This window comes from Daphnia carinata, chromosome 4 (assembly GCF_022539665.2).
Source record: "Daphnia carinata strain CSIRO-1 chromosome 4, CSIRO_AGI_Dcar_HiC_V3, whole genome shotgun sequence".
In the NCBI taxonomy this organism is placed as follows: Eukaryota; Metazoa; Arthropoda; class Branchiopoda; order Diplostraca; family Daphniidae; genus Daphnia; species Daphnia carinata.
The window spans coordinates 7988071-8010850 of NC_081334.1; the positions used below are offsets into that span (position 1 = coordinate 7988071).

The following is a 22780-nucleotide window of genomic DNA, read 5'->3' on the forward strand; positions in this document are numbered from 1 at the left end:
CGAGTTTGCAGAAACCGATAAATTTTAATTCTTTTGGCATTTTGGGTGGTCAATTAAGTTTTACAGGTAGTTGGGTGGTAACGACTGTGCGCTTCTTTCTTCTCGCTTTATGTGCTGTTTCGGAACGACGTAACTGCTCCTTTTTTTTTTTCTTTTCTTTTCTTCTTCTTCCTTTTTTTTTATTTGTTTATTTTACAAGTTGCATTAATGGATTCTAATGAGATCGATAAAAAGCAGTAGGAAAGTGAGCAAACGAATCGACCGGATTCAATCAGGCCGTAGCTAAAACTGCACCTGTCTCCACCAACCGCATATTTCACCTGGGTCTTTCCCCTATTTCGCTTCATAATGAGATGCACCGTGATGGTACGGTACGGGTCTGCTGTCGTTCCTAGCGGTGTCCACCACCCTCGTGTGACGTCATACCGAATTACGGGTTACAAGCATAACCGGTTTTTCTTTTTCGTACACTTTAATCTTATTGACTTGACTTTTTTTTTTTTTTTTTCATTTTCAAAATCGGTGAGGCAAAACTCGAAATCATGAACTTTTGTACAAGATTTTGTCTTAAAAAGCTGGCGGGGTATGGACGGAACCTGCTCTCGTCGAGGAAAGAATCGATGCGGCGATGCGATGGTGTTGATGGAAATACGGGATAATCAACTGTTTGTAAGACAATCGGTGCGTTGGCAGTGGGCCCACTCTGTTGCCACTTGATTGGATTCCCCATCAGCCCGCACGAATGATCGAAACGTGCCACTTTCATCAACTTTGAATGCGAAAAAGAATCGTCGTCAACGTTCATTTGCACGCGCACTTTTCAAACCATTGCTAATGGGCCATTCGCTGTAAGGTGCATATCGAAGGGGGGGGGGGGAGGTCATAAAAAAAATAAATAAAAAGAAGTAGGGGATCGATGCGTCGAGCGATCATTTCGTAACCATGGCGACGTATAAAAAGCAAATGATAAGCGAGCCATTGGGAACGTTGACGAAGACATTTTCCTCAAGTTTTTCTTATTTCTTGAAACGACCAAAGTGCTGCCGTTCATCTTGGCGGTCGTTTCGAGTCGTCTCACGTCGCGGCCGAGAACAATTTCATCTATTTTGCAGTGAGAAAAAAAAAAATAATAATAAAAAACGAGAGCGGAATGTCGTCGTCATTGGTTGGCGGTAAGACGAGATGATAGACGAGCGTCGATTGGCCACAGAAAAAAAAAAAAATGTAATAATAATTACGACGTTGACGAATTTGATACCATCCAAGTTGTATCTCAGATGATTTGTCCCAGTTTCTTTAGGCTCCAGTTGTCCCCACGGAATTTTCCATTCATCCTTTCTCGAATTAAATTTTTCATTTCATGATGTTTTAGATTTTGGTTTATGGTTTTTTTTTTTTTTTTTCATGTGGGTCTGTTTTTATAAAGAATGGGGTATCGTACTAATGGATCGATTTAGTTTTTGTTGCCCGATGATTTCGTGATAATCAAGCCGCCACCATGGAAAACCGCGCGAGTCGTGAGAAATCCGACCGCTGCATCGGAAATGCCTCGTCTCGTCGTGTTCCCGCCCGTCCGGCGCAATCTCTCGTTTCCGTACGCTGCTGGCGTCGTCGTCTCGGAACCGAAAAACCCAGAAAAAAAAAAAAAAAAAAAAACAAAAAAAAAAAAAAAAACAAAAAAAGAAGGGCCACAAATTCTTCAATCCTTGCGCGCCGCATTCGACAATCTTTCTGATGATGTGGCAACGTTGGGCTGTGTTACTGCCCACTTTTACGCCACCCGTTCTAGTTCTAACGTTGCCTCCCACCGCCCCTTCCATGTTGTAAAAAGTCGTGTCTGTGTGTGTGTGTGCGTTGTCTCCAGGCAAGCGCGAGAGACTCTGTGTAGGGACAGGAAGAAGGAGAGAGAGAGAGAGAGAAAAAGAGAGAAAGAAACAGAAAGAAGATAGATAAATAGATAGACAGATATATATGTATGTATATATATATATATATATATATATATAGTCAGGACTAGGGAGAGAAGGCTGGAAAGGAGGTAAGAGAGAGAAGGTGGAAGGAAAACGGAGAGAAAGAAAGAAGATAGATAGAAAATGGAGGACGCGAGTTGCACAGGCGAGCCAGCCTTTGCGTTCGAGCAGCAGTGGCTATGTTGGGTTCCTTCGATACGACGTGGATCTTCGGCAGCTTGAATGTTTTTTGCTCGTCTCGAACAATATCACGACGACGTCGTCTGTGACGACTCCAAAGTGCCTCTATTGTGTCGTTCATCTTTGAAAAACATTGTCGTTTGCCACTCTCTCCCTCTGTGTGACCCTGTCTAATCGCCATTTTCCAAAGACGGTAAGGGGCGCTACACTTAGTTGTTCCAACAAAATTGCCTTGTGTACGTCTGTTTTGTGAGTATGTGTGTGTGTCTGCCTGCCTGCCTGTGTGTATGTGTGCAGCGAGTAGGGCACCGCCATAAGTCCTAGCATCGTCGACAGTGCGAAATTTGTGTTTCATCCAAAATGAGAGAAAGGAGACTTCGTTTCGTTTCGAACATATCTTTTCGTTCTTGCTTTTGTTTAGGCCCATGCCGAGGACGAAACAATTCGAAAATCGTTCACATTCCTATACGAATGTCGTATATACCTATACATTAACATTAACATGTGTGTTGTGACGTTGGGTCTCCACATTCTTTCATACAAAATGAAAGGTTAGAGAAGGGGGGGGGGGATGATAGATAAGTTCGATAATAATAACAATAATAACAGTTTCATTGTGGCGCCACCGCTGCACGTTCTGGAAAAAGAAAACTGCAAGTGAATTGTTTGGTTTCAAAATATTTCCCACAAACCCAACGCTAAAAATTCTCCATTCTGAACCCATTTTTTTTTTTTTTTTTTTAAGGAATGAAAAATGTTGTCAGGCTTTTTTTTTTTTTCTTCTTCTTGTAATTGCATGATTATGCCCGGGTTCGGCTAAACAGGAAGAACCTTTGTCACCCACTATTTCTTTCGTTACAGGACAAAAAAAAAAAAAAGCTCTCAGGTTTTAACCAATTACTATTTATTTACACGTATATATTTATTCGTTTGGTTATTCTTGTAGACCAGCTCGAGATAGGGTAGCAAGGCAAACGAGGGAAAGTGGTCAAAGTCGGCCATGAAAAAAGGGGAAAAAAAAAAACGCCATGTGGTTATGGCTAGAAACCGAAAATGGTCAAAAATGCAGTTTTCGGTCCTATGTTGAGACGACAAAGAATTTATTTGTTTTTGTATGTATGTACGCGCATTTTTTCCGGCTGACGAGCCGATCCACCTCGGGATGGCATTACAGCGTCTTCTCGTGATGTGTCACAAGGTGTTGATCTTCCAAACGTTGTTGTTGTTGTTTTTTTTTTTTCTTTCTTTTTTGTCTCCCCTCGTCTGTTTGATCGTTTCCCACAGGCGAGCGAAACATCTGTGCTTGTTTTTTTCGTTCGTGAAAAGATGGCCAACTGTGGCACTCGAAAACAAGCAAATGCTAGAGGCTCTTTGCCGAATAGAACCCGCAACTCGCACACCGAAGGGCCTAGAAACGGCTGTGCCTTTATGCCTCCTAATTATCCACATTTTTTTTTTTTTCATTTCTGTTTTAGTTGTCGGCGCTGTTTTTTTTTTTTTTGTTTTGTTTTTTTTGTCTTTTGGTCCTCTTTAACTTGTCGGTACAGAAGCGATCGAAAAACTGATGGCATTTTTTTTGATGTGTTTTTTCTTTTCTTTTTCGAATTTCCAGGAGAATGTTGCCGTCCAGCAGCAGCTACCGACCGGTATGACGACTTGATCGAGTTCTGGAACAGTTCCCTGTGTGTCTGTGTCTGTGTGTGTGATCGTGCGTTTTTCTGGTGTAACGAAACAACAGCCGCACGTTTAACAAAGAAGAAGAAGAAGAACAAACATAATTTTGAAAAAAAAAAAAAAATCAGCCTTCAGTGCGAACAACTCCGCGAGTGTGTGCGCGTTTTACCTCATTATTATTATTATTTTTTTTTTTTTTTACCCCTTCAAAGGCGTCGCTGTGATGTGCAGTGCTTGGTTATGCTGACGGATACCGCATTCCTGGATGATGCACAGTAAGTTTTCATTTTCCGTTTTTTTTTTGTATGCCGTTGATGACGTGAATGGGTTTCGATTTGTTTGCGATGTACCAGTTATTGCCCTTGAGATTTGAGCAGGTGTCCAGCCGCAGCTTCCGCCGACCTACTTGGCACGACTGCCGTCCGCCTTACATTATTATTATTATTATTAACAGTATGCGTAAAGCAGACGAAATGGATGAGCTCATATTTGCGTAGAAAGAAACACAAAACAAACAAACAAACAAAAAAAAAACGAACACAGTCTCGTTGGAAGATGATGTAAACTGCTCAGCTAGTCGTTTGTCGTTTCAAAGTCAAGAAAGGGAGAAAGGAGGCGAAGGGAAGGAGGGATGGATAAAAAGCGACTGTCACGTGACTCACGAACTTGGCTTCATTACTGCGCGCCTCATCCGACTTCTTTTTTTCTTCTTCTTCTTCTTCTTCTTCTTCTTCTCAGTGATTGTGTTCAGGCGGCCATTTTCTTGGATAGCATTCTTAATGCCGAGATCACGAGTCAAAACCGTCTGGTTATAACCTTTTTTTTCCGTTTTTTTTTTAATTTTAACTTTCGTAATACATTTTTATTTTCTATTTTAAAAAAGTGAGTGAAATCCGGCGGCCATTTTGAAGCAAAAAATTGAAATAAAGAGAGGGAAAAAAAAAAAAAAAAAGGGAAGCGAGGTAGAAAAAAAAAGAGAAGAAACAGGTGGGCATATGATTTCGGATGTTGGATGCATGTCGTCGGGATTGATGTTTTGCTAGAGGATAGTGACGTCAGCCGTGGAATGGCGGCGGCGAAAAAAAGGGGTACCGTTAAAACCGCTTCTCGGCGAGTTTCCTTGCCAGCTCTTCTTGCGTTCATTATTTTTTTCGTCTAAAAATACCGAAGCCAAGGAGATCGACTTGGCAACGGTGAAAAACAAAACAGAATGAAACCCCCGCTGAGGCCACCATCACCCCCTCGGTTTTCGATTTCCCATATGCTTCGAATTTGGAAGAGTTGATGATCGTCGACAAAATAATAACAAAACAGAACAAGAAAAAAAAAAAAAAAGGAAAGCATGCCGGATCATGTTGATTTCATGCGGGTCCTCATCGTCTTTCTCGTTTTTGTCACAACCAGCTATAGGCGCTTTACCTTCCCCTACAACTGAGAGAAAAAAAAAAGACCCACCTGGCAACCGAGCAAAACGTCATCTGGCCGACTGCAAAGACGAAGGGAAAGGGAAAAAAAAAACAAAAAAAATTTTAAGAAGAAAAAAAAAAATTCAATTTCAGGATTTCCGAATTTCGGCTTTTCCAACCTTTTCTTTCGGTTCACATCCGCCGACCGCACGCACACATGGCCTCACGAATTCTCACGTACAGGAGGTTGAGAGAGAGAGAGAGGGTGGGGTGGAAAGAACAACATTTAAGAAAAGAAAAAAAAAGGGGGGGGGGAATATATTTTTAGAATGCTTTTAGCTCTCGGTTAACTATCTTTTTTTTTTTTTTTTAATAGATTGAAACAACAGTTTCTTGATTTTTTTTTTCGTTTTTTAACGACCCATTGTGGAGGGCATGCCACGCTGTTTTTTTCGCTTCTGTGCGCGTCCTATCACACACACAAACACATAAAAGGGGATTAACAAAAAAAAAAAAAAAAAAAAAAAGCAATGAAATTGTTGTGTGTAGATATTTGGGGAACGTATTCTTTGTTTTAATTTGATGTAGTATATGATTGAATCGTCTTGGGTTGCTGGCAACCGGGGCAGTAATCTGAAACGATGTTATATCTCTATGTTTGTCTGGACCAATCAGGCTTGTTGATATCCTGTGTGTGTGTGTGTGTGTGTACGTAGCAGAGAGCTGCCATATCAGATACGTGCACACACACACACACACTCACATATACAAAGGGAGTGAGAGAGACACGATGAAAACGTTGGCTGCCTTTCCTCCTTTTTGATCGATCCAAGTAGGTGGACAAAGTCGACTTGGACCCATTCATTTTGCATGCCGAGAGACGAACGACACTGTCTCACACGGCCGCCGCATTTATTGCAGATGAAGCGAAAGATGAAACGGTCGGCCATATTTGATCACCTTTTATTGGTTGGTCACCGCAGCGCAGCTCCCGTTTCCCGCCATGGCTACGAAAATGCATTTCGACCAAGGCATCCAGTGTCTATTTTTCTTCTTTTTTTTTTTTTCGTTTTCATCATGGTCTTCTTCTTCATCTCGTTCGTATCTTCTTCTTTCGGCAGAGCTTTACTCGTCGCTACCGTGCATGGATATGCGTACGTGCATTGGTGGTCCCGGACGATCTAGTTTATTGATCTGAAAGAGACCCAGCGAGTGACCACACCCACGAGATTTGTCACTTTGGTCGATTTGCTTTATTTCGTATTATTCACTGCCATTTCCGGCCATCTGTCCTCATACCCAGAGAAATATTGATTGCTTAGTTCAATTTCATGTTATTTGAATTATTATTATTATTTTTTTTTAAATCATTCAAATTGAATGTACAACAACAACAAAGAAAAATGTCGAATTTATTGTTTTGATTAAAACTGTTGTTGTTGTTGTTGTTGTTGTGCAACAGGAGTTTGGGTGCAATTCCATGCGAGTCGCTATCGTCCGAGCCGTGCTGGGCCAACATGAACACGCTCAGCAGCGGCGGCGGAGGTGGTGGCGGCAGCGGCGGCAGCAGTACCAGCAACAGCCCCGGTCTCGGCAACAACAACAACAACAATACGACGTCGTCGTCCTCGCCGACCGGCAACAGCAGCGGTGGCGCTGGCGGCAGCAACGGCCTTACCGGCACCTCGGCTGCTGCCATCAAAAAGCGGCGCAAATCCGACACGAAGCCCATCTCGCAGATCAACAAGTGTCTCAACGAAAAACGGCGTCGGGAGCAGGTAAAAAAACAAAAAAAAAACAACAACAAAAAACAGCAACCCGCCCTCCCCCCACCCACTCCCTTCCCCATAAAAAAAAAAAAAACGAAATCAATTAAAATCTCCGTGCATCAATAAAAAATGAATGAAATGGGGCCGAGAAGCAGAACAAGATTTCTAGTAGTAAATGCTAGGGTTAAGGAGTGCATCATCCTTGTGTGTTGAAGGCCACTTTCTCCGTCGTTGGCTTGCTCTTTTTTCTCTTCTTCTTTTCTACATTTTTTTTTTTTTTGTGTTTTCTTTCAATAATAGAGGCGTCCCACGTGCCCCACCCCCGTGTCCTTTTTAAATCACAACCATCTGGTTGCTACGCATCGTCAAATATGGCATTTGCGACGATGTAAGCCACTCAAATCCCTCGTTCTCTTTCTCGCTCTCTCACAGCGGCTCCCGTGTACTTGGTATTGATTCACCTATTGATTTTTTCTTCTTTTCTTTTTTTCTTTCTTTCTCTCTCCCTCCCTCCCTCCCGCTCGGCCCAACGGCGTCCACGTAAAGCATGTGACTTAATTGACGGGAAACAAAGTTTTCTTTTCTTTCTTTCTTTCTTTTTTTTTTTAAAGTTTTTCTTACTTATGGGCAAAACTCGTGTCTTCTAGTCAATCTCCGACACTTTGTGTGTGTGTATTTCATTAAAACGCACATTTTTTTTCTCTTCTACTTCTTCTTCTATACTTTTGTTTTTGACTGATGACGTGTCAGCGTTGTCGCTAAACTTGGGGGATTACCTTTAGAAACAAGATTGAGGAAAACAAAAATAAATATGGGTTTGCACGGATTAAGTCGAGCGTGTCGTGAAAGGATAGGGGAGCCACTTTACCCGTCACCGATGAATATATCACTAGATCAAGCAGCTGTTGCTTGGGAACATTCTCGTCTCTGTCTCTCTTTTTTTTTTCATTTCACCAATTTGATTGATTTCTTATTTTTAATATTACAAAAAAAAAAAAAATTTAGGAAAATGTCTACATTGAAGAGCTGGCCGAATTGATTTCAGTCAGTATTGCGGACGTCAACTCGCTCTCGGTCAAGCCGGACAAGTGCGCCATTTTATCAGAGACGGTGAAGCAGATACGCGACATTCGCGAACACGAAGAAGACGGACGGAGTTCGAGCAGCAGCAGCAGCAGCACCAGTTCGAATGGTAGTGGCACCAACAGTTCTGGCACGAGTTCAGCCAATAGCGGAACAGGAGGAGCCGCAGCGGCGGCGGCGGGGGGAGCCGTAGGAGGTGGACAGGGCAACAACACGACGTCGGCCGGCGGCGCGCTGACTGATGGCGGCGATGACGTTTTGCTTCAGCAAGGCGACGTGTCCTCGTCGAAACCGGCTCTACTGGACACGCAACTGTTGGGCACGTTCCTGCTCGAAGCCCTCGACGGCTTCCTCTTTGTCGTCAACACGGAAGGCAAGACGGAGTACGTCTCGGACAATGTGGCTCATTTCCTCCACTACCGGCCCCAAGATCTCGTCGGCAAGTCCATCTACAACTTTATCCATCATGGAGACCACGCCCGATTCTCTTCATCACTTCTACCTACGGCCATCGGTAAACACATTTTTCATTTCTATTTTCGTCATCGACATTTCATTTTACAAATTTAAAATGCAAAAGCCTTCGCATCGGCCCAACCTATGCACACAACGTCCTTCTTTTTTTTTTTTTTTTTTTTTTTTTTGATGGATCAAAACGAACCTGTATACTTGCAGCAACATAATCCAGCTTACCGTTTGCTTTTTTTTTTTTTTTTCAAACAATCTCTGAGTTGTAACCGTTATATGGAGTTAAACCAATCGATCGACAATCTAAAGCCAAAAACGTGATTAATTAATTATTTTTTATTTCATTTTTTGTTTGTTTGTTTTACCCACTCGTTCCAATGAACTTTGAAATGACCACACGATAGCGTGGCCGAGTGAAATGGCGCCAACGTCGCAGAACAGGATAGGCCGCTGTTTCAATTGCCGATTGCTGATCCAGCCGCTTGGCGAGCAAGATGAAACGATGGAGGAGAAACAGCAGCGAGTCGAGCACTATGAGAACATGCAAATATCTGCCGTTCTCCAGCCGTATCCAGCGGACGGTGGCGGCCAACACCAGCAACACCAGCAGCAGCAGACGACGAAGAAGAACAGCGGGACAGCGGCAGCTGCGGCGGCGGCCGCCGTCGGCCTGGAGGCGTCCGACTTGGAACTGGCCCTGACGTCGGTGGCCAGCGGCTCGCTGGGAGGCGATCCGCAGCATTGCCTCGTCTGCGTCGCCCGGCGGATCCCTTCGACGGAGAAGATGGCAGCGGCCAACCCAACGGCTGGCGGTCCAATCGTGGAACAGTTCACCACCAAATTGGACCCGAGCGGCAAGATCGTGGCCGTCGACGTGACTGGCGTTTCTTCGCCTTACAGTTCCTACCTGAGCAAAGAGGCGCTCGTCTCGTGTACGATCCAGGAGCTCTGCTACCCCGACGATTTGCCCGTGTTCCAGGCGCATCTGCAGGAAACGCTGCATTCCGGCTGCGGCATCAGCTCCCGGTATCGGCTCCGATTGTCCGCCGGCTCCAGCCTGATGGGCCATCGTGGCACCGGAGGCGGCGGCGGCTTTCTCGTCGTCCAGACCAAGTCGAAACGTTTCATTCACGGCGATACGCACGAGACGGACTTTATCATGGCCACGCATTCCATCATCGTCGATGACGACGGTGAAGATGTCGACGCTGGCAACAACAGCGGCAGCAGCAGCAACAACACCACCACCAACAGCAGCAGCAGCAGCAGCCGAATGATGTTGTTGGCGGCCGCGAGCGACACGCTCACGGACGGCCACCGCCAATCGGAATCGACGGGCAGCAGCAGCAGCCTCATCATCAGTCAGCAGCAACAGCAGCAGCAGCAGCAGCAGGGCAACCCGGTGCTCACGAGTGTCGTCCGCCACGATGTGATATCGGCCACCAGTTTCGGCAACAACGGTGGCAGTGGCGCACTTGCTTCCACGACGAGCACCACCATTTCCTCCTCATCCTCATCCTCCTACTCCAGTACCTTCGCCGGACTAAGTCTGGGAACGAGCGGCGATCTTCTCAATGATTTTGTGGTGCCCGACCTCTTTATGGCTTCGCCTCCGTGGGCCGGCGGCGATTTCAACACGAGCGAGTCGAGCCTGGACGACGGCGGTGGCGGCGCCGCGCTGGCCGCCGCCTCGGCCGCCGCTTCGGCCGCTGTCGCCGCCGCTGCTCAAATCACCAACAGTCACCACTTGCAGGCCGCCGCGGCCGCGTCCAGCCTGCAACTGTCGCTTCCGTCGCCTCTCTCGCTCATGCCGTCGGGCGGTCCCCTCTTGGCCGGCCAGCTGCCCCATTCCGTCGGCGGGATGATCAACTGGGGCAGCCCTCCGCCGTCGGCGGGCGCGGGTGGGGTGGCAGGACAACGAGCCGGCTCCACGCCGTGCGGCCAAATGCCGGCCGTGCTGGGCTCGTCGCGGCCCAGCTCGCGACAGAGCGCCTCTTCGACACCGCGACCGCCCAGTGTCTCTCCAGCCTTCAGTCCGGCCCCCAACTCCGTCCTGGGTGTCGTTCACCCGTCACCCGTGCTCAGTCCAATCGGTGCCAGCGGCATCCATTCGGCCGGAATGTCGTGCGCCAGTGGCTTGGTCACTGGCTCCACCTCGTCGTCGTCGGCTGGCCAACAGCAACCCAGCCCGGCTAGCATGACGACACCCTTTAGCAACAATTTCCCGTTCAGCCCTCTCCAAGATCCGATTGCCCAGCATCCGGCAGCGGGCCCGCAGACCCACAATCCGGGCACCCCTTTCCTGGACGAAGTGCGTGATTCCAAGGACGGAATCATCTCGTCCGGCGCTGGTGGTAACGTTGGCCACGGTCACACCTACCTGTCTAGTGGGTCTCACCACCAGCAGCAGCATCAGCAACAACCACAACAGCAACAGCAACAGCAACAACAACACTCGAGCGACAAGCAAATGAGCACCCTCAGTAGTTTATTAAACAGTAATGACGCTACCGCGTCGTCATCATTGTCTTCTTCTTCTTCTTCGTCGTCGTCGTCGTCTTCTTCATCATCTACTTCGTCTTCGTCCTCCTTGGCCGAATCTGGCCGGTTACGCATTTTGCTCATGCAAAGACCGGGCAACGCTCCGGCACCCTCATCCCATCAGCAGCAGCCAGGTCATTCTAGTAGTGGTGCTGGTGCTGGTGGTGGCAGTAGCAACAACAACAACAACAACACAAGTGGCAGTAGCAGCAGCAGCAGCAGCAGCAGTGTCAACGGGAGCCATCTGTTGGCGGCTTTGGGCGACGGTGATGGCGTCAAACGCGAAAAAGAGGAAAATAGCGGCGCGGCCTCTTGTGGCACGTTGAGCGTCACCAAGGGCAGTCACGGCAACCGCATCCTCAAAGGGTTGCTGAACCAGGACGATGGCGATGAAGCTGATCAAGCGGACGATACGAGCAACCATCGCTTCTTGTTGGCGGCCAGAGGCAACCATTCGGGAGATGGAGCCAAGACCGGTAGCAGCGCCGGCAACAGCATCACCATCAACAACAACAACAACAATAATAACAACAACAACAACATGCTGCACAAGTTGTTGAACGTGAGGAGTGATGATGACGGCGAAGCGGAAAAGTTGGGTCTGCGCAAGCCCAACGAGTTGCTAAAGAAACTGCTCAAGGAACCCGACGAGGATCACCAACAGGCAAGTGGAAACGGCGGCAGCAGCAGCAGTGCCAGTGGCGGCACCGGAAGCGGTGGCACGGCCAACCAGCTCCAGCAATTTCACCACCAACGTCAACAGCAACAACAACAGCAGCAGCAGCAGCAACAACAGCAACAACAGCAACAGCAACAGCAACAAAATCAACATCATCATTCAGATCAGGTGTCGTTCCAGGAAGACCAATTACTGAAATCGTTTGGTTTCCCATCACCGACGGCCTCGTCAGGTTCGTCTACGGCAGCAACGGTCGCAACGGGACCTTTGGCCAACATGTTGGGTACCAGTCAAATGACTCATCTCAAATCTCCTCAACCGCCAGGTTAGTGTGACTCTGGGAAAATGAACAAGTTCTTTCCACAAAAACAAAAAAAAAAACAAAAAATTTAAACGGGAAGGTGAAGGAGATCTCATTGATTTGCTTATAACGGAATTGACTTGATTTTTTTTTTCCATTTTTTTTTTTATTCATTATCTTTTTATTTATTTTTTTTTTTTACACAAAAAAAAACAAAACAAAACAAAAGGCATGTCGAGCCACTGCGACGGATTGTTGGAGTTTGGCGGAGTTGGTTGCAGCAGCACGACCGCCAGCGGCCTGGTGTTTGGTGGCAACGCTGCCGGTGGTGGAGCCAGTGGGATGCGAGGGACGAAACGTCACAGCGAAGAGGCCCGTGAAGAAGTGAAAGCGAGTAAAGAGCCGATGCTGAACGCCGACCACCTGATGATGTCTGGAGGCGGAGGCGGGGTTTTGCACCAGCTGTTGGGTCCTCCGCTACCGTCGACGGCGTCGACGTCATCCTCTTCTTCTTCCGCCTCTTCCTCGTCTGCTTGCCCTTCTTCTTCTTCTTCTTCTTCTTCTTCTTCCTCGGCCTCGGCCGCGCTGTCTTCGTCGTCCTTAGCGCCATCGAGTGCGCACAACGTTGCCGCCGCGACGCTGGCCATAGCCGCCTTGCAACATCAACCCCTATCGTCGCCATCGCCAGCAGGGGCCGTGGCGGCCGCCACGTCGGCCGTGGCTGCAGCAGCAGCGACGGCCAACGCCATGTCTTCTCAATTGCAAGCGACGCCAAGCGGCCAGTCAGCCGCCGCCGCTGCCGCCGCCGCCGCCGCCGCCGCTGCTGCTGCTGCTGCTGCTGCCAATCTACCGGCCAGCAGTAAATTGTGCGAAAAGAACAAGATGTTGGCTTCGCTGCTGGCCAAGACGCCGGTGTCGGTGTCTCCTCTGTCGACAAGCATCGCCTCGCCCAAACCGTCAGCGTTGCCTCAGGAGAAATTGCCCAAGGACTTGAAGGTGAGTCAATGGCGTCGCCACTTTTTTTTTTTTTTTTTTTTTTTTTCTGGTTTTTTTTGTATTTTTCTTTTTTTTTTTTTTCATTTTCGTGCAACCGCTTTCGGCGGTCTTTTTTTTTTTTATTTTATTTTTTTGCTTCTGCTTTCCACTTCTTTTCCTTCCTTCCCCCCACTTTTAACATTTCGCTCTCCCGTTCGCCGCCATCGCCACCACTACCACCACTACTACCAACGCCGCCATTCACGCTGAAATGTATATATATATATAAAAAAAAAAAAAAAAAAAGAAAAAAAAAAAAAAAAAAAAAAAACCCCGTTAACGTGACGACCTGGTTCTGGAATGTCCCTCCCTGTTCATTTCCTCCCATCCACCACCCACTAACCATCCGCCCAGTACCGAGCCAACGGACTTTGCCGTTTCTTTTTCGACATTCGTCGTCGTCTTAGTACTTGACGTGTCTTGCCCGTTCACGGTGTTTCGTTCGCTCTCTCGCTCGCTTCCCCCGTCTTGTTCGCTGCCTTCTACTGCCAACTTCACGTACCACCGACAAAATGGTGGCCTCTTTTCTATCTCGATTTGCCATTCGCTGGCTTCCAATCTAAAAAGTATATCCCCCTTTTTTGCAAGCTGACCAAGAAGCAAAGCCCAACTGCCAATTGGACTTGATTTCACGTCGAACGACACGTTAAAATTGTAGCGCTTTTTTTTTTTGTGTGTGTTTGTTCTGTGTGTTGTGTGTTTTGGATTGAATAGTGCGTGTTACGGTCAAGGCGCACATAACGGGGTCTGCCATTTCTCTATTCTGTCGTTTCGCTTTGATTCAATGCCTATGCTAATCGAAACAAAAAAAAAAAAAAAAAGAAAATCAAAAATCAAAAACTCACGAAATAAAAATGTATTGAATTCTTACAGGAGAAAATCCTTCAGACGCCGCCAGTCAGTGGAACGTCCGCTCCGGGCGCCCATTGGGCCGGAGGCTCGGTGCAAGCCCAGCCCACGACGACGTTGCAACTGCCCCCGCATCCGCCAATGCAACAACCTCAACAACAACAACAACACGTTTTAAGCCAACAACAACAGCAACAGCAGCAGCAACAGCAACAACAACAGCAACGCCATCCGGCCATGCAACAATCACAGCAGCAGCAGCAGCAGCAGCAGCAGCATCAGTTACACCCTCGATCTCAGCATCTTCCACAACAACAACAACAACAACAACATCAGCATTTGAACCTCGTTCAAAAGCAACAGCAGCAACAACAGCCCACTCCTCAAACTGGGGGATTCTTGAATTCTCTCCTGAACCGGCCCATCGATTCCACCTCGGGTCCCAACATCGGGGAGTCTCCCAATCAGCAGCAGCAACAACAACAGCAACAACTATATTTAGCTGGTCAACAGCCTCCGCCTGTCCAATTTCAGCAACGACCCAATCAAACTGTACAGAAATTGTCGCTCAACAACCAACAACAGCTTTCGGCGGCCATGAACTCATCTGGTGGTTTCAACATTTCTCTTCACCCTCAACAACATCAACAGCAGCAGCAGCAGCAGTAGCAGCAGCAACACCACCTTCAACAGCAGCAGCAGCAACAACAACACCACCAGCAACAGCAACAACAACAACAACAACAGCAACAACAGCATCAACTTCAGCACCAACTGTCTGGTTCTATGCTGGCCGATCGTGGTGGCCTTTTGCAAGCCGGTGGAGGAGGGCCGGGCCAACGGTCGGGAATGTCGATCCAGCCGCAACAGCAGACGTCGCATGCCAATTCCATGTTGGCGGCCACCAGCCTGGAGAGCAGCGACGGAGGCAGCTACAGTGTTCACGCCGATTTCATGAGTCCGCTGGACGTTCAAATGGCCTCCGCCGCCGGATGGGGTGACACGCCGTCTATCGATCCAGAACTCTCTGACATTATAGAGCAGGTCATCGACATGGATGAAAGATACGAGAGCGAAACGATGATTTTCGGCGAATTGACGTCGGCCACGCCTCCGCCAGTTACTATCCAGCCCGTCTTGTCCGTTCAATCGTCGCAAACGGTCGCGTCGTCGGCTCAGGCGACGGCCATCGTCGGCCCGCTAGGCCCGCTTCTACAAATGGACATTTCCAATGAGAAACTGGCCATCACGGCCATTCAAAAGTCGCTGATGTCTTACGAGAAAATATCCACCGTAGCTCAAAGTCCTCCGGCCTACAATCTGCCCGGCTATGCACAACAGGGTCAAGCAGCGCCGACGAGAATGTCCACTCCAACGTACGGCATGAATTCAGCGCCGGCCAGTTCGTTGCCCATGGCGAATCAACAACTGCAAACCAACTTGACGATGCCGCCAGCTAGGAAGCAGAAACTACCCGTTCAGCAAAGACGATTGGCTAATCGGCAACAACAACAGCAGCAACAACAACAGCAACAACAACAGTGGATGTCGCAAGAACAACAGCAACAGCAGCAACAGCAACCAGTTCCTCAGCAACAGCTATTAGGCGTCTTGCTGAACGAATCGCCAGTGCAGCACGCCCAAGGAGCTCAGCTCTCACCTGGCGCCCTGCAAATTATGGATGACCTACTTAACGCCATCCCACCCAACATGACGATATCCAGGTAATAAAAATGTCGCTACCGTGTATGGCTTCCGCCAAACCACCTGCCAACCTGAAACATCCCACCGCTACCCGACACGACGGACAATATGCACTTTGCAGTTGCACCCTCTTTTATTTCATTTATTTCATTTTTTGGATGGCATATTATTTTTTTTGCATACTGTTGCGTGGCGTTTTTTTTTTTTTTTTTTTTGTTGTTGTTGTTGTTGTTGTAGTAGCAAATTGAATAGAATATGGTTTTTTGTTTCTGGCCTCGTATAGGTCGGATTCGCAAGTGTCTCCCAACTACGGTCCAGTGATGCTGAGCAGTCCGCTGGGCGGGCCACTAGCTTCTCAAATCTCGCCCGGTCAGCGCCCGATGCAACCACCTTTTTCACCTCACGGTCCGATGGGCACGGGAAATGGAAGCAACTACAATCAGAGCCCCCAGGCACAAATCGTCAATAACAATGGCAACAGCAATTTTGCTACTGGAGGGCCTTCGTCTCGCCTGTCGCCATTTAGCTCAGCACAAGTCTCACCCCGCATAGGCGCCCCTACTCAAGGCTTTCAACAACAACAACAACAACAACAACAACAACAACAACAACAACAACAGCAGCAGCAACAGCAGCATGGAGCGCAGCTATCTCCACAGCCAGGAGTCGGAGCCAGATCCAGTCCCGGCATCAGCTTGCAGGGTCAGCCCAGCCCAGGTGTGGCCGTCGGCCCGTGGAACAGCAACATGCCCAATCGGCCCAATCTTCAGCCTCAGAGGCAGCAACAACAGCCTCAGCAGCAACAACAACAGCAACAGCCTCAACAGCAACACTTGCTGGGCTACGGTCAAGGCATTCGCAGCGGCTACGCTCCCCGACCTGCCATGCGATCGTTGGCGAATTCGGGTCCTCCCAATTGTGTTGGTCCACCAGGTGCCGGTAGTGGCAACAGCAACAGGCAGAGCTACAGCAACAATGGCATGTCGGACAATCCAGCCGGACCGAATCCTCCGAACGGAATATTTGTACGGCAACAACAACAACAGCAACAGCAGCAACAGTTGAGACTGCAGCGAACCGTGAGCGCACCTAGCGGGGTTATTCCAGGTGAGTGAGAGAGAGAGAGAGAGAGAGAGAGAGAGAGAGCGATAGTGTAGAAAGAGTGCAGCATAATTGCATGACATCGACAGGCATGTGGAGGAAAAAAAAACGTAGAAAATCCCAGTCCTTTTTTTTTATCTCTTTCTTTCTAACCTTTTTATGTAGACTTTTTTTTTGTTGTTGCAAGTGGCCATCTGCTGTTTGTTCCCGTGATTACCCCCCCCCCTTTTTTTTCCTCATTTTTTTTTCTTGTGCGTGTATTTCTGTTTGAATTGTTTTCACTCGTCCATTTTTGTTAATCTTGTTGTTGAAATCCACCTGAACAAATGTTGTGACCCCCCCCCCCCCCCCCCCCGAACCCCCCTGGACCACCTTCATGTTTTTTATTTATTTTTTTTATTTTATTATTTTTATTTATTTATTTTACTTCGTTTTTTTTTTTTCTCGTTTCTGTTTGTTTGGCGCATCAACATCTCTCTTCTGATTGTGTTTTAGCCTTGTCTATTGGCGGTGGATTGAGTCACAATGCGAGCAGCTGCGGTACCAACACGTCGGCGGGCACCTTCCGACAGCATTGCAGGGAGGATGTGTCTACCACCTCCCTCCATCCCAACACTCCGTCTGCCCTCATCCACCACCATCCGCCCCAACCCAACCAACCACCACCGCCTCCTCCTGCTCCTTCCAGTTCTTCCTCATCCTCTTCCTACCCTTCTTCCCAACAACAGTCACCTCATCCTTCTTCTCCCGGCTACCATTTAGGAATGGGCAACGCAGGTCAGTTGTACCAGCACCAGGGTGGTGCTGGTGGTGGCAATGGCGGCAGTGGTGGCGGTAGTGGCAGCCGCGGTAGCGCCTCGTCGGCCGCTGCGGCTTCCGTCTACAGTGCCAAAGTGTTGGCTTTCCAGCAAGGCTCGAATAGATTACCGCCCCCAATGTCACTGGGCCATCCGTCCGGCAGTCAGTCGAGTCGGCCGTCATCTGCCGATGATGGAGTCGAGTCCTTCTTCCATTTCGATTCTATTTCTTCCCACCAACCCTACCAGCATCCGCACCACCTGCCCTTTCCTCCGCCAGGCCCTTTGCATCCGTCTGAGCTGCAGCTGGCCGGTAAGCATCATCTTATCAAACCCCCCAATGTCCAATTTTTTTCTTTTCTTTTTTTATCCCGCTCTCTTTTGGTTGGTCCTGAAAAAAAATCCTTTCCGTACTTTTCCGTTGTTTCTTTTTTTTTTTTTTTAATTCTTCTTCCCGTCATGTCGTCTCTTTTCCGTTTTACGTCAACCCTTTCCCCCCTGTTTGTGTTCTGTATTGTCCTATTTTTTTACCCAGCATCTTGTTCGTAGTTTGTGTCGTCGTCGTACTTGTCCTAGACAGTTAGTCCACCACATCCGCACATAACGTACATCCCATCCGAGTCAGGGCTTGCGTTGGCCCTTGATCTGATTTCTTTTAACTAAGATTTGAACTAACTTTTTGAATTCAAATGAGAGCACGTCAATCATTCAGTGCGCCATGTCCCATTAGGTTATGAATGTTTTAATGCGTTTGATTTATTTTGCCCTTCTTCTTTCGTCTCGATTGCGTAGGTGCTGGTGGTGGTGGTGGTGGTGGCCCGGTTCAAGTCGGTGGGCGAAACGATGGCAGCAACAGTGGCGGAGGACCCGCCATGGCATCAGAGTACGTTCGTAAAGAGCTGAAGGCAGTGGTCGGAGCACGAACAATCCAAAGAGGCTTGTCTGGCCCGATTGGAAACGTAAATCAAAATCTCGGGTCGGGTCCGATGAACCACAGTTCACCACCCATGATGGTGCCTGGTGGTAAGCCACTCAATCAAGCAGATCTTGAAGCCCTCGGTCTTAGTTACGAATTGCCGCAAGGTATTGTCGTTTTATTATTATTATTTTTTTTCAGTCAGTTAAGTTGTCGTATTACATCTTCGTTGTACTTAATTGATTGTTTTCTTTTTTTAAAAAATTCTTTTCTAGGCAATGATGGATTACATGGAAGAATTTGGGATAGCCCCAACATGGGAGAGTCGCCCTCGCAGACGATGCCGTCTGTCAGAGTAATATTTTTATCAGCCAGTTTTTGTGCCATTGAATGAACAAAAAATGTTTATCGTGGATTTCTTTTCTCGTTTGGTTTTGTTTAGAATACGATGGAAGAAGCTCCACGTCCAGCAGATCCTCAAATGTCACTTCTCAAACAGTTGCTCTCCGAGTGATTTGACAAGTTCGCTAATGTTTTCCCCTTGCCACCTCGGAAGCCAACGTGTCACTCTTGCCCAAACAAGTCCTCTCCCCTCTTCCCCGTCTCCCCGCAATCCACATTTCGTTCACGGACCGTGTGGCCTTACTTATTGAAATATGGAGTCCTCTGTCTCGGTGTGTTTCGCCCCTCAGGGTATGGGATTCGTATTACCAAGCGAACAGCGAAATGTTGACAAAAAAGAAAGGGATACCTTGCACTTTGCTCTAGCAAGGCAAACGAGTTGGAGAAAGGCAAGGAAATGAGAAGACGGTACACGTGATATAGCCGATTTGTTTACATTTTGCGAACCACATAACTTTATCCGTCCGCAGATTTTACGAAAAAGAAAACTAAAAAAAAAAACCAACCATGGGTCGAAACAAATGGGTGCCTAGCTCTTGGCTTCTATAAATTCATTTCTCGTCTTCTCGGACGAGAAATGGCGTAGTTTCCACTCAAAATTCTTTTGTCGCCCCAGCCAAATTTCTTCTTTGGGTCGTCAGCCGTTGTTTCTGTTATTATTATTTACGTATCTATTTTTTTTTTCCCCTCTTCATTATTATTATTATTTCTTTTTTTTTTTTCGTTGTGCTCCTCGTTTCGAGAACAATACTCTTCTTATCACTAGGCGAAGCTGTTCGTAGTACAATCGGCCCCGATAGCGAACTTGAAAACCGAAATGTCTGGGTTGGTCGTAATAGCCTATGCTGAAAGATTTCGTTTGGGCTCCTTCCAATTTCTTTTTTCTTTCCCCTTTTTTCCATTTCTTTCGACTAGCCACAAGTGTGTTTTATCGACTCTTTCCTTGTCCACATTGTCCATGTCAATTTCTTGTTCTAAAGCAAAAACAAAACAAAAAACAAAAAAAAAAAAAAAAAAAAAAAAAAAAAAAAAAAAAAAAAAAAAAAAAAAGAGGGAGAGGCTGAGTTGAATGGTTGTGAAAAGAAGAAGTTGAGGGCGAGATAGTAATACCAGCAGAGAAAGAAGAGATGGAGCAACAACAGCATCAACCCTAACGTCGTGAGTCGCACAGCAGTGAAAGCGAGCGAGTATCAACAAAAGTGTCAGCGAGAGCATCAACGGCGACAGTGGCAACAAGAGCAGTTGCTATTTTATTGCACTTGCGCCGCTGCTTGTGATCACTGCGAGGGTTTGAGCATTATGCCAGGTCTTTTCCTTCCTTTTCTGTGTTACAAAAATATTTGTTTCTAGAGGTCCCCACCAGCCCGTTTTTTGTCCTTATTTAAGGGGTTGTCACCTTTTTCATACCAAAGTTTATACATTATAATGTCGTTGTTTCAACACACATAATTATCGAAGAGGAGAATTTGTGTCACGTATAATTTTCTGTGTTTATCTTGTGTGTTCTTGTGTTTGTAGCTATATAGACGCGCAGATGGTGGGGAAGTAAGGGACTGGTTTAGCACTGCTTTTCGTTTGTATATTTTTTCTTGGTGGAGGAGGGAACGTGATAAAAAAGAGGAAATGAAAATGTCTGTGAGAAATCCGGGTCGGCCGCGCCCGGATAATGGCTCCCTCAATTGGAGACACCTACGACTCACTGCAGATTGTGTAATATGTGTCCCTCAACTGTTTACCTGTTCTCTTAATTCTTCGAATCGAGTATCTATCTGTACATATTTTTCGGGTTACATGTTTCGATTGTCTGTCAAAATACGATTGGCCGTTATTCAACAGTACCCAATCTTAACACATACACACACCACACATTTATATGAATTAATATCGTTAGCTTCGTTTCTTAACAGTGACAATTGGTTGAAATGAAACGTGTAATTTTGTTTTTGTACATTTCATTCGCTTGAAATGTAGCGCGTCTTGTTCTTCATTTTTTTTTGTAAAACAAGACGATGTACATAGGGATGACCATAGGTAAACATTAGTCACTTGTATAACGACTTATGTCCCTCGTTGATACACCAATACAGTTTATCATTCAGAAATTTTTTTATGGGAAACATTATTCCATATCTTCGTTTTCCGACTCCGTTTCATTTGCATCGTCTTGTGCCATCAGCAATCCCCCATGTCCAATTTCTTCGAACGTTCCATCTTTTTGCCAAACAGCTTCAATAGTCACCTTGAATTCGGCCATGTGTATGCACAGCAGTTTCTGGAGGTTTGTAGAAGAATAAAAAACAAAGTTAGTAAATAAAAATAAATGATGACCATTACATTCGATAACAGTTTTCCATTACATCAGCTAGATTCAATAACTAGGACTCGGTTAGTGAATTTCAGTAAGCTATAATGGGCTTCGCGAAACTATTCCGCATTGAATATGAAAGCGCACATAAGGCTTATTAAACAAAACACTTTGCATATTCCACTTTTACAAACATGACACTTAATTTCATTACCTACCTAATTCATAACTCTATGGTAGAGTAATAAAACAAGACTCTTAAAAAAAAAATGAATCTGGGCCAAATAAGCATTGACGATTACTGTACTTTTAAATGGCCTTTGTTTTTAATATTTAAAATTAAAGGGAAATCAGCAGACATTACCAAAAGCCTGGCTTCCTCTGGAGTCAGGACATTTCCCTCTTTGCAGACTGTATGTTCCTTCAATAATGTGACAACACCTGAAATTAACATAGGCACAGGGTTCAAGTAAACAAAACATTGACAGATAAGATTTTTAACTCCATAAGATTATTACCTCTTTGAAGGGAAGTAGGGAGGCCTAGCTGTCTAAGATATGGTTCCATATTAAATGGAAATTGTTCCAGAGGACCAGGTTGGAGTGTGACAGTTTCTGTGGCAATGTTTCCAGATCTTGCATAGTCAGATTCAACATGCTTTTCAAAATATCTGGGACAAACAATAACACTTATAACAACAATTAAAAAAAAAAATTATGATGTGACTACTTGATAACTTCTTCTTTAGTTTTATCGGTGAAGACAATCCCACATTGTCCCTTGAGCCTTTTTGAGATTTCATGAAGATTTTCTCTGCATTCTGATTCTTTTGAACGTCCCAAGGCAATCGCTATGACTCTGTTTTTCCCCAAAAAAAACCTGAAACCAAGCAAGTGATCAAATACATGTCAAAGGTGACTAACAAGTTGGGCAAACCTGCTGTCTTTCCATTCATTTCGAATGAATTTAAGTTTGTTATTCCTCATGTTCTGTACAGAAAAAAGGTACAAATGAGAATATTTTTCGACACATGATCTGATGTCCTCGACCAACTGCTGTTTTCCACTGAGGCCCTTCTTCTTCGTTTGGGTCAATGATACTGAGAAGAAAAAAACGCGCATGTTTGACAAAATATACTAAAAACGGTTGACAACAGCTTACTCTTTTGAAACCGCTTCGTTTTTGGCATTTTAATGCTGTGTAGGTTAAGCTTTCAGAATGGAAAATAGAACTCTTTAGTATGGAAATACGAATGCAAAAACCACGTGTTACGTTCACTCTGTACTTGTACGACACACAGTTACAGCTGCATAGTTTCGATCGTCTGTTCGAACCAACGTTGTCGGCTCATATCATCGAGTGTTTTCCTTGCGGTGGCTATATCTAGGGCTCAGCCCCGATCGTCTTTGATCGGGGCAAACCGCGGTTTGTCGGGAAAAAAATCTTCAAACCGTCGGTTCGGTTTAACTTTTTTCGACTGCGGATTGGTTTTTGGCTTTGGAACCGGGCATAACCGGTATGAACCGCCATTTAAGTTTTTTTTTAAATTTTTCGGTTTGTCCTTAAAAAAAACCGCGCGGTTTATCCTTAAAAAAAAGCC

The 22780-nt window shown here is 46.3% G+C and overlaps 2 protein-coding genes across 2 annotated transcripts; one reads left to right on the forward strand and one right to left on the reverse strand.

The window, feature by feature from the left end:
- Positions 1 to 1751: 1751 nt before the first annotated feature.
- LOC130687457 (AF4/FMR2 family member lilli-like) lies at positions 1752 to 20310 on the forward strand. The gene is made up of 13 exons (XM_059494890.1): positions 1752 to 2343; positions 3763 to 4099; positions 6693 to 7008; positions 8005 to 8596; positions 8955 to 12095; positions 12301 to 13067; positions 13980 to 14126; positions 14658 to 15679; positions 15943 to 16766; positions 17256 to 17870; positions 18350 to 18640; positions 18749 to 18828; positions 18916 to 20310. The coding sequence occupies exons 2-13, from the start codon at positions 4065 to 4067 to the stop codon at positions 18985 to 18987; spliced, it is 7902 nt and encodes a 2633-aa protein (XP_059350873.1). The 5' UTR covers positions 1752 to 2343; positions 3763 to 4064; the 3' UTR covers positions 18988 to 20310.
- Positions 20311 to 20788: 478 nt separating this feature from the next.
- LOC130687504 (mRNA turnover protein 4 homolog) lies at positions 20789 to 22500 on the reverse strand. Its single transcript, XM_057510681.1, has 6 exons — positions 22342 to 22500; positions 22117 to 22279; positions 21910 to 22059; positions 21699 to 21850; positions 21545 to 21621; positions 20789 to 21147 (listed from the first exon to the last, which is right to left on the reverse strand). The coding sequence occupies exons 1-6, from the start codon at positions 22367 to 22369 to the stop codon at positions 20995 to 20997; spliced, it is 723 nt and encodes a 240-aa protein (XP_057366664.1). The 5' UTR covers positions 22370 to 22500; the 3' UTR covers positions 20789 to 20994.
- Between the last annotated feature and the right edge of the window lie 280 nt (positions 22501 to 22780).